The 11,395-nt window shown below is 37.3% G+C and overlaps 2 protein-coding genes across 3 annotated transcripts in view; both read right to left on the bottom strand.

Moving 5' to 3' along the window:
• The window catches only part of ints3 (integrator complex subunit 3), a 12,012-nt gene extending 4,875 nt beyond the window's left edge, over window positions 1-7,137 (bottom strand). Inside the window, exons 1-17 of the mRNA XM_024298457.1 lie at window positions 7,054-7,137; window positions 6,203-6,286; window positions 5,922-6,005; window positions 5,733-5,846; window positions 5,575-5,659; window positions 5,436-5,502; window positions 5,205-5,346; window positions 4,996-5,125; window positions 2,827-2,924; window positions 2,555-2,746; window positions 2,395-2,482; window positions 1,966-2,045; window positions 1,793-1,884; window positions 1,611-1,717; window positions 1,376-1,495; window positions 1,174-1,303; window positions 1,026-1,080 (exon numbers count right to left, since the gene is read on the bottom strand). Of these exons, the coding sequence (XP_024154225.1) occupies window positions 1,026-1,080; window positions 1,174-1,303; window positions 1,376-1,495; window positions 1,611-1,717; window positions 1,793-1,884; window positions 1,966-2,045; window positions 2,395-2,482; window positions 2,555-2,746; window positions 2,827-2,924; window positions 4,996-5,125; window positions 5,205-5,346; window positions 5,436-5,502; window positions 5,575-5,659; window positions 5,733-5,846; window positions 5,922-6,005; window positions 6,203-6,286; window positions 7,054-7,137 (1,752 nt within the window). The remainder of the gene's footprint in view (window positions 1-1,025; window positions 1,081-1,173; window positions 1,304-1,375; window positions 1,496-1,610; window positions 1,718-1,792; window positions 1,885-1,965; window positions 2,046-2,394; window positions 2,483-2,554; window positions 2,747-2,826; window positions 2,925-4,995; window positions 5,126-5,204; window positions 5,347-5,435; window positions 5,503-5,574; window positions 5,660-5,732; window positions 5,847-5,921; window positions 6,006-6,202; window positions 6,287-7,053) is intronic.
• Window positions 7,138-8,568: 1,431 nt separating this feature from the next.
• npr1a (natriuretic peptide receptor 1a) overlaps window positions 8,569-11,395 on the bottom strand; it is a gene marked incomplete in the record, with an annotated part of 58,543 nt that continues 55,716 nt past the window's right edge. For both annotated transcript variants that reach the window (XM_024298447.2, XM_024298448.2), the window contains 4 exon segments: window positions 8,569-8,990; window positions 10,912-11,010; window positions 11,084-11,258; window positions 11,343-11,395. In XM_024298447.2, the coding sequence (XP_024154215.1) occupies window positions 8,845-8,990; window positions 10,912-11,010; window positions 11,084-11,258; window positions 11,343-11,395 (473 nt within the window).

Genomic DNA, 11,395 nt, shown 5'->3' with positions numbered 1-11,395 from the left:
AAACCCCAAAGTAGCCTAAAAAAAAACCCTAGTAGATGCCAAATTAGCCATAAAGCTAGCGTGTTGCTTAAATACAAGCTAAACTCCAAAATAGCTTAGAATTCTTCAGTCAACTAAATTTGTCAAAAGTTAGCATGTTGCTTAAATAGAAGCTAAACTCCAAATTAGCCTAAAAAAACCTCAGTAGATAATAAGTTAGCTAAACCCGTTAGCATGTTGCTAAAATAGAAGCTAAACTTTAAATTAGCCTGAAAAAACCTCAGTAGATAACAAGTTAGCTAAAAACGTTAGCATGTTGCTAAAATAGAAGCTAAACTCTAAATTAGTCTTAAAAAACCTCAGTAGATAACAAGTTAGCTAAAAACGTTAGTATGTTGCTAAAATGGAAGGTAAAGTCTAAATTGGACTTAAAAAACCTCAGTAGATAATAAGTTATCTTAAAACGTTAGCATGTTGCTAAAATAGAAGCTAAACTAAATAATTAGCATTAAAAAACCTCAGTAGATAACAAGTTAGCTAAAAACGTTAGCATGTTGCTAAAATAGAAGCTAAACTCTAAATTAGCATTAAAAAACCTCAGTAGATAACAAGTTAGCTAAAAACGTTAGCATGTTGCTAAAATAGAAGCTAAACTTTAAATTATCCTTTAAAAACACCTCAGTAGATAACAAGTTAGCTAAAAACGTTAGCATGTAGCTAAAATAGAATCTAAACTCTAAATTAGCCTATTTCTTTTTTTAAATTACTATAAAAGATGAAAATATAGCCCATGAATATATTTAAGGCTTAGCATCTGAAACAAAGGAACTCGTTTTCACAAAAGACATTGCTGGTCTCACTGATTCAAATAATGAAAACATTTAATTTTGTGGAGCTGAACGCTCACAACTTTGTTCAACTTTATTAAACTCTGACTACACATAATATAAAATAATGACAAGTCGCCTATTAAATTAGTCAACTATTTTAATCGTCGATTAGTTGACTAAATGTGGCAGCCCTAATTGCAAATGAAGGAAACTTACCTCCAAGATTAGATCCACAATCTCCTGCATCACTTCACACTGAGATTCTGTGTCACTGAGGACAAAAGTTAATTTTTTTAAGAAACACATACAAAATCAAGCCACACAATAATAATTCTGCATGCATGCCCTCTTAGCAAAGTCTCACCTGGTCTTCTGAAGCTGCTGTACCTTCTCCTTCATCGTGTCATCTAATTGGTCGAGCCAGGGTGTGATGTCAGCAGGCTCTTCCACCACCGCCTCTTTGATCGGAGGGAACCTAAACTCCCGCTTCTTTCCTGGATTTAATAAAATAATCATTTGAAATATTTGCTCTTAAAATTCAGTTCTAAAATATTTTTTTTGTTTACCTTTGTTATTGACTTCTTCCTCATCATCACTAAAAGTGGCTTCTGTGTTGTCATAGCAACCCTCATCCTTGTCCACCTCGTGGTTGTCCATTTCCATAGAAGCGGCTTCTTCCATCTTCACTGCAGAACACAGAAACATTTGACTTTTTCTGCTGCATCTTCAAATCTGAAGCGAAGATTTCCATGTAGCTGAAATGGATCCGTCCTCACGTTGTGAGGTGATTGTGTGGGTTACCTTCAGTGGGAGGGGATGGAGGGCTGCAGAATTCAGGGAATCTTTCTCGAAGCATCGATCGAAGCTCCCTGTCCAATTTTGGATTGTCAAACAACGGAGCGAGGTGACTGAAGAAAACGGGCGATCAGTTAGTAGTTTGTAAATGAAATAAATAAAAAACGGTGTGAAAATAAAGTTCTTACGCCAGCACTCTCTTTTCCATAATAAAGTTGAGCGAGTTGAAGACGCCCTGACGGACCTGAGACTCTAACGGAGGGTAAAAGTGAAGAATGATCTGTGGAAGTGGAAGAAGAGCAGAGGTGAAGCCACAGCAGGAAGTGAACGCCGATTTAGAGGCTGTCAGAATTCCTGTTACCCTGCACATGAAGTCCAGCAACGTGGCTGTGATAGCAGGATGAGGCTTCATGGAGTGATGCATCACCAGAATGGCTGGTTCTGAAATCAAAAATGACAGGTAGTGTAGGTCACGGGTCAAGGCCCGGGGGCCGGATCCATTGTGGGGGCAGAACTGCTGACAGTTATTTGTGTGTTCCTGACTCACAACAAGCTTAATTTTCTTAATATATGTCTCAAATATTTAAAAAAAGCCCAGAAGAACGTGTTAAAAACAGCACTTTTATCAGAGTGAGTCTTTAATCTCATTGTAAAGTGGTAATGAAAAATACATCAGTGATTATCTAAGAATAAAACTAAGATTTGTTGAGATTTTGAGAAATTTTCACTTAGTTTCAGCAGGGAATAGTTCATGGTTTTTGGTCATGTGACTGAATAAAAAGAGCATTACCTATATTCATGATGCTGTCCTTCTCTGGGTTGAAGAAGAGCCAGTCGTAAAAGAGGGCCAGTTTGGCATTAGAAGCAGCCACGTTTGACTAGAAGTAAACCAGATTATTATGTTAAACGAGACATTTCCAGATTAAGATTTCATTTCTCTGACTTCTTACCGTGCAGGTAGTGAGCAGCCAACCAATGATGGCCCACCGCGGCAGAATATCTGAGCTCAACACCTCATTGGATGGATGGACCACGCCACAGATGTATCGAATCAGATCGCAGCGCAGCGACTGGCTTTCAGCCGTGGACAGGTACTGTCTTTGAAACCAGTCCTGGTACCGCTTCTGCTGCCCGAAACGCACCTGAGGAGGTGACAGAGGAAGGTCAAAGGGACAGATATGAAAACACAAAGATGCAGCTAAACCTAGAAGGATGGTTTTACCCTGGAGGTCATGAACAACAGCTTCGTCTCCATGTCAGGAGTGAGTCGACAAGCCAGGAATTTTCTGGAGGTCCGAGCCGTCAGAAGCTGGAGTATACCTGAAAAACAGGTGAGCAAAACGCAGAACTTCAGCTTCAAGACCCACTAACATAAAAACTTTGTTTTTTTAAAACGTTCTTGAGGCATTTTACTTGTGATGGAGGACAAAACTAAGCTTAAAATTGCATTTCTGAGTATTTTTTTATTCAAATTGTTGTGAATCAGGAGCAGACAGAAGAATTTTGTTTGAAAAAGATCGACTTTGTGACGTACAAAAGTAACTGGATGAGCCAAAAGCTTTTCTGCTCTGCAACTGGGAGTGGAAATAGTCCAGGGTCAATTTAGGATCAGCTCAAAGTCAACGAAAAACCAGATTGAAAACTCGAATTTTTTTGGGAAATTTTGAAAACAAAAAAGGAAATTAAAAACATATTTGAAAATTTGACAATAAAATTGTAAATTTGAAAAAATAATATGTAAAACGATAAATTTGGGATGCTGATCATGTTAAAAATAAACGCAGAGCACGATTGCGTTGCTTAAAAAGTATAAACACCAGTCAGAAGCACATCGCAGTTTTAGCAGAGAGTTCCAATCAAATCCAACTAATGCTGCCACAAACGATTATTTTAATAGTCGACTAATCACCGATTATTTTTTCCGATTAGTTGACTAATCGGGTCATGCGCAACATTAGCTTTAAACTAACTAAAAATTAGATATATAGCATTGCCTGCGATGATGCTAGTGTGAATGCTGTAAGCTGAAGATGCTGAAATTGATAGCTAAAAACGCTGAAGCTGATAGCCAGCTAAAATATTAGCTAAATGCCAAATTAGGCAAAAAACTAAAAAACTTGAGTTAGCCAAAAAAGCTAGTATGTAGCTGAAAAAAATAGCTAAAATTCTAAATATCCTTATAAATTAAAAAAAGGAACCTAAATGAGCCAAAACAGCTAGCGTGTAAATATTTACCTAACTCTGAAACAGCCTGAAAAAAATTAAAAAGAAAAGCCTTACTTAGCCAAAATAGCTAGCGTGTAGCTGGAATATTAGTTAAACTCCCAAATAGCCTACAAAACGGAAAAAGCCTAAATTAACCAAAACAGCTAGCATTTAAGTATTAGTTTTACTCCAAGACAGCCTGAAAAAACAAAGAGAGAAGCCAAACTTAGCCAAAATAGCTAGCATGTAGCTGGAATATTAGCTAAACTCCAAAATAGCCTAAAAAAACTTAAAAAAACCCTAAGTTAGCCAAAACAGCCATGTAGCTGACATATTGGCTAAACTCTAAAATAGCCTAAACAGCTTTAAAAAAAAATCTAAGTTAGCCAAAACAGCTAGCATGTAGCTGAAATATTAGCCTAATTCCAAAACAGCTTAAAAAAACGTAATAAATGCTAAAATAGTCCAAAAAGCTCATAAAACGCAGTTATAACTTTAAGCTTTACAACACTCCAACTCCATATAACATATAATATAACGACTAATCGACTATGAAATTAGTTGTCGACGATTTTAAAAGTCGATTAGTCATCGATTAGTCGACTAATCGTCACAGCCCTAAATCCAACATTAGTATGAACGAGACCGCGTGATTGTGGATGCGACGCGAGCGATTACGAATCACGTGGAAGTATAAACCAGCCTTTAGGAGTGTTTTGGATTTTGGCCTCTTGTAGGATTGAGTTTGACCTCTGCTTGACCTCTATGTGATCAACGTGAATCAGCTTAATCTGTCGCGGCGACAAGCAGCTTTGCACCATAATATAACACTTTATATTTGTCATTTGTTGCATATCGGTGAAAAACTGCCTCAAAGTGTTGCTTATCAGCGTAAAACCGGTTATCTCTGCAGACTAGCTCATTCACATTGATCGTGTTAGGAGTTATAGTACGTCATGGAGCTTTGTAGGTTTGACAGAGAAGTTTGTTAGGTTTGCTGATTATTTTAATGTTTTTTGATCAAAAACAAGAGGTAGGAGGGGGGTGATGATCTGACTTCCTTCGGCCTAATGATTTTCAGCCGACAACCAGATCCTCCCTCCATTTTCGAGTCACCTATACCTATTGTGCACCCCGCGGTAGGAACCTCCGCTCTATTTAAACCTCTGTAGGGGGAGGAGCTTACCTGTGAACTGAGGGCTGAGAACTTGCGGGTTGTGAAGCAGGTCTCTCCACAGCAGCTCCATCTCCTGGATGCGGGCAACATTCTGAAGAAGACGAACCAGATCTCTGCCGATGATCAGGCACTCCATGAACTGCACGGAAACACATGGGGGTGTCAGAGTCAGGAGATGAATATATCCAGAAGAGATTCCCCGCTCTCTTTGCTACTACCTTCTCCCTTAGCATGCTGATGCAGAAGTCAACTTCTTTCTGGCGGAGAGGCAACAAATTAGGCGTTCCGTGATCGACAATCAGACGCAGATAGGTGTAGACCGACATTGCTATTAGCATGCCACTCTTCAAAACCCATTCCCTTCACAAAACAGAATACGCAGTTACTATTGAGCATTCTCAGGTGAAATGCGAGACATTTCAGAGAAATATACGCAAGGCAAAGATTACTTTTGATCCAGCAGGATGTCGAGGACGTTTTCTGCCAGCCATAAGTTCTTGGCGGAGATGTCACCACCTGAAAACAGCAAATGTGACCACTATTTTGCAATAATTTAACTATCAAATTAAAGATCTGCGCGAGCCTGACCTGCGATCTGCTTCAGGAGCGTCATGATGACGCCGTCAGCTCCGATCACGCCGCTCTTCACCAGCTCTCTGACCAGCCACACCAGCTGCAAACACATCCAAACCGCCGGTAATGACACGACTCCCAAAGACCTCGTGTAAACATAACAGCGTATTTACCTGTGTTCTCGGAGTATCTTGTAATTTGAGGAACTTTTCCATCAGAATCTGGTTGATTTTCCCCAAAACTACATTCATTCCGTCTCTGTTGACAAGCGTCAGGTCTCTGTAGCACTGTTAGATACAATACAATGTTACACGGGTGTCAGAAGTATGTAAAACATTACTAAATGGGGCTTTAATACTTACCCTCTGGGCTTGAGATGCTTCTGTGAGCACGAGAGTGAACAAACCCAGACACACCTCTTCATGCTGCTGCTGACCTTTACACACCTGCAGTAGTAGTAAACATAAAGTTTGATTTAACAAAAAACTTAATAAACACATAATACACAACAAAAGCTGTACTCAATATAGTTATTTCATAGATATAAACCAAATGTGTAGCAGAAAAAGTCTTATAATCACAATTAATAATAATAAAGGATGTATTTTTCATGCAAATTGAAATAAAACGTTTTTTTCCTTACGCTGGCATTAAGTGCATCATTGGCTTCTCTCTCAGAGAGTCCATTGGTCAACCCCTGGACAATAACCACACAGCGCTCCAATCTCTGCACACAAACAACAACAAATAAACAAACACAACAGCCTGGGCAAAGAAAAATAAAACAATAATAGCAAAAGTGCATCATAAAACCAACAAATAATGACACAATAAAAGCCAAATAAAACAGAAACACAGCTAAGAAAAACTATCTAAAATGAAACTACATAGCTTAATAATTAAACTTATAAAAACAATGCTGGGGGAAAACAAAATCAAACTTATTTAAATTGATAACAAAACAAAAGACACACAAGTAACCCACAACAACACTAATTTATAACACAATTTATGTTATTCTGTAATCAATAACCCCACAGATACTCTACATAAAAAGAGAGATTAAATAAAACCAAAACTGTCAAGTCTGACATGTGAAAACCGCGCATGCGCACCTGTCATGTAGATTTTATTCATGTTTACGTGCGATTAGCAAGCTAGGCTAAACATGTATGAACTCTGGAGCTCTAGGTCACCGACACAACACGTTTAAGAGCCGATACCCCACGGACACACACAGTAACTGCCCCACACTGAGGTTATTACCCCAACAACATGTTAGCATGCGCTGTAGCACAGCAATCTACACATATAGCAGCTAGCCATGCTAGCTAGCTAGTTAGCAATGTGCACTTGATAAAATGGTTCCATCATGTCTTTGTACCCGCTGCTTGTCGGTAAATAAACTTCATTTTGTTAAAATACAACTCTATTTAGTTCTAGTTTATTTCAGAAAATATCTATTATTTAGGCCGCTTTGCCGTGGCTGCCTACCTCCTCCAACTCGTCTCTGGCGTCCAGCTGGGTGGACACTAGGAGCCGGCCCTGTGGCTTCGCTTTTGCCGGTGCAGGCTCCATCTGCTCCCGCCGCGCCTCGCCGGGCCCCGCGGAGCCGTGGAAAGCAGGGACCGTCGGCGCAGAAATGCTATGGGTGTTTGTGCCGGTGTAACAGACAGTCTGTAGCTGCAGCCAGGGTCGCTAACTCTTTGTAAATCGCTCCGCCTGACAATATGTGTTTTTTAAAAAACTTATTCAGGGACAGCCGGGACTGTATATGCTACTCCGTGACACCGTCCCACCACAGTAACATAACGGACATCCGCACAGATCAGGGCACAGGCACTGGGAGGAAATCACTGTATACGAGCCAATCAGAGGGCTGAGATTTTTGAGTGACGTGAGTGTGATCCAATGGGCAGTGAGGAAATTTGGGGCCAATCCCTGGCGTGTGATTCTTGAGACAGCCTGCATGGTTAACACTTTTTGTTGTTTACAAAAATAAAAACGCGTCATTAAGACCAAATATTGACATAAGACTAAAGTAATGATCCCAAATTAGAATGGTTTTAATAATGTTTCAGAACTATGGATGATAAATTACAGCTTTGGGAATAAAAGGTGATAATACATCAAATAAATATTAAACAATAATGTGTAAAATTAGCTAAAAATGAGTTAAATATTTCAGTTTATGTTGATTATTACTGTTAATTAAATAAAAATGGTGTTATAAATTTGGGTGTAAGCACTTAAAGAGCTATTTGGATCCAATAGGAGCAACAAAATCTGACTTCACCCTTGAGAAAAAGAAAATATTGCTTTGTATTTATGTTGTTTTTTTCCTAAATTACTTTCTATATATATGATTTAAGATATAACATTGTTTAACTTTAAACTTTAGGTTTGTTGACGACTTACTTTCAAAATAAAAGCAAATGTAAGGGGTGTACTGTCAGTAGTAATACAAAAAAATACAATTTGTGGTCCATCTCAGCCAGAAATTTCTAAACCCAAATGAAATCAAAGCTCATCATTGATCCTTATCATATTTTTAACCAAAGGTACTGTTAAAATCCCTGTTCAAAAATAAAAAAAAACTGCCTTATAATGTGGTTTGCCTTAATTCTGGCTTTACTCTCTTACCTTCCAGTGATTTTCTGTTGTTCTAAAGAATCTAAATGTTTTTATTTCAACTGCTAATCCTGTCATTTAGCTGTTTGTGACAGAGTAAAATCAACTTTAAAGTTTACTTTTAAAAGTTTAACTATACTGTTACTTTTTAAAATAAAAAGCTTTATTTTTCTCTATCTTTTGAACCACAATGAGGGGCTAAAAGAGCCTCAGTTTGCAGAAACCTGGTCTAAGGAGTTAAAATACCCAATTTATAGATTGTATAATTTATATGATACTAGAATTAAAATTTTCCTTTTTTGGACTGTGCTTTAGAAGTTAAAAAGTATTTTTTCATGTAGAAAAAAAGAGTATTTGAAGAACGACAACACAAGTATATAACAACACAGTTATTTTAATATTGTATTTACATAACTTTTTTGATAGGATTTTTATTTTAAAGTGAAACATTCATTTGTCTGTTTTTCTTCTACAGTTTATTTCAGCAGAAAACAGTTCTAGAAGTCTCTGACTTAATAAAAAAAAGTCATAAGTTTATCACCATATTAGACAGACATGTTTAACACGGTGGTGTCCTGACATCTTTCTTTGGCCTTCATCGTGAAGCTCTTCAGAAACGGAGCGCTCGCTCTCTTCCCTCCATAAAGTCCATCATCAGTTTGAGGTTTCCTCCCCCTGCAGCCAGTACGTCCTCATGCGGCCTTTCCCCTTCACTTCAATCTCTCCTCTGAGCTGCAGCTGGAAGGTGTTGAACTCCTGCAGGACCTGGCGGGTGGCCTCCGACACGTGAATCTTCAAGGCTGAGGAGACGTGATAACTCAGACATTAAAGACATCACTACCATCCTCTTTTGATCTGCTTTCAAAGCGTTCCCAGTGGTCTTTTAACCGTTTTTATCCTGGATTTTAAAAATTGTGTTGTTTTCTAAGACATATTTTCTGCAGAGTGGCAGAATTCTAAAGGAGAATTCTTTAGAATTTCACATCTGAGTTGTGGGCGGGACTGTTGGTGCAGAGCGACCCCGTCCCCCCTTCCTGTCACCCATTCTTTAAACAATCTCCCACAAGCTTACAGCCCCTTACACCCCCAATCTTACATTAGCGCTTCAACAAAGATTTCTCTGCAAGGATGCATCAGAATTGAGCAAACTTTTTTAAACTGCCTTTTTAATTTTTCTCCATATTCACAACAATTTGAATAAATAAATACTAAAAAATGTAATTTTAAGCTTAATTCTTATCATATATGCTTTCTGGAAATGCTCATTTCCCACAATTTGGTCTAAAACTCAATTTTTGGGTCATGGTTTTGTTTGGGTTTAATATCTGATTTGCAAGACAACAACAAAAACAAAAAAAAATAAATAACTAAAATAAAAACATTATTTTAATTTGCTAATTAGCAAGTAGCAATGAGGAAAAATGTTTTAGTTGAAGCCTAGTATAATTCAATAAAACAATAAATAATACATTTTTTTTACATTTACATTTCTTGCGATTAATTAACTGTGACCTGTAATTAATTAATCTATTTTTAATCCTAATAATTTCTGTAAAGGCCACATTTTGAGATATTTTTATTTAAATTCAAGACATTTTGGTGCCTTAAAATATTAAATTACAACTTGAAAAACTGGAAATGTAAGGTTTCTAAATATAACAGACTTCAATTCTTTATTTTTATCCTAACACAGTATTTTTTTTTAAATTTCCAACAATAAAGAAAAAACAAGACAATATATAAGAACAAAACATATGATAATTTAGCCCAATTATGTCATGCGATTATTTTTTTTAGATTAATTAATTGTGACCTGTAATTAATTAATCTATTTTTAATTTCAATTTTTAACCTGATAATTTCTGTAAAAAGCCACATTTTTAGATATTTTTATTTAAATTTATGACATTTTAGTGCCTTAAAATATCAAATTACAAAAAAAACCTGACATTATGAAGTTTTTGCAAATATAACAGACTTCTCATTTTTATTTTTACACTAACACAGTATTTTTTTTTAAATTTTTAACGATAAAGAAAAAAACAAAACAAAATATAAGAACAAATCATTTGATAATTTTGCATAATTATGTCTTGCAATTAAATTTTCTTGCAATTAATTAATTGTGACCTGTAATTAATCTTTTTTTAATTGCGATTTTAACCTAATACTGCAAAAAGCCTAATTTTGAGATATTTTTATTTAAATTTATGACATTTTGGTGCCTTAAAATAGCAAATTAGAAAAAAAAAATCTGGCATTATGAAGTCTTCCTAATATAACAGACTTCCAATCTTTATTCTTACACTAACACAATTTCCAACAATAAAGAAAAAAAATATATAAGAACACCCGATAATTTAGCACAATAAAACAGTAGGAAACAATATTGACTATTGTTCACAAACTTCTTATTAATCCTATAAGACATGATGAAATCCCTCATTCCAGTTTTCCTTTATGCGTTTTGTAAGCAACCTCAAACAACATGAAATCTGGAAAAAAATATTCATTTTTATTTAAAAACTGCGGTTTTTGTTCCTAATTTAGTGCCAAATCCACTAAAAACACCATTTTCATCTGACTTGTTCTGTAAATAAATGTGTATTTATAATGAATGAAGTTGCAGTTTCGATTCTAGCACAGACAAAGTGTAACGCTTGACATGAGAGTCCCAGACTTCAGATCATGAGGAGGACTCCTGCAGGAGATCAGTCATACCTTCTCCTGTGGACTCCATGCGTGACGCCGTGTTGACCGTGTCGCCAAACAAACAGTACCTGGGCATCTTTAACCCGACCACACCGGCACACACAGGACCTGAACACAAACACTGTGATTTACACCTTTCCAGGTCACCAAATAACCGCAGCACGGTGGCGTTTTCTCGTACCGCTGTGAACGCCGATGCGCAGGCGGAGTTGCTGGCTGGGTCGATGTCGGATTTTGAAGCTCTTCACTGCGTCGAGCAGAGCGAGAGCCATCCGCGCCACCTCCCGGCCGTGGAGTTTACCGTTCCTGACGGGCAATCCGGACACCACCATGTAGGCATCTCCGATGGTCTCCACCTGAGGGGGAGGCGGCATAAACCTTTCAAGCGTTCTCATCCTTTTTCCTCTCTCTCTGCTGATGGAGCAGAAATGATAGTTTACCTTGTAAACATCAAAGTTGTCGATGATGGCGTCAAAGCAGGTGTAGAGGTCAT

The sequence above is a fragment of the Oryzias melastigma genome, linkage group LG11 (assembly GCF_002922805.2).
Source record: "Oryzias melastigma strain HK-1 linkage group LG11, ASM292280v2, whole genome shotgun sequence".
NCBI classification, from domain to species: domain Eukaryota; kingdom Metazoa; phylum Chordata; class Actinopteri; order Beloniformes; family Adrianichthyidae; genus Oryzias; species Oryzias melastigma.
The sequence above is the reverse complement of the archived record's forward strand: the minus strand, read 5'-3'. Positions and strand labels throughout refer to the sequence as shown.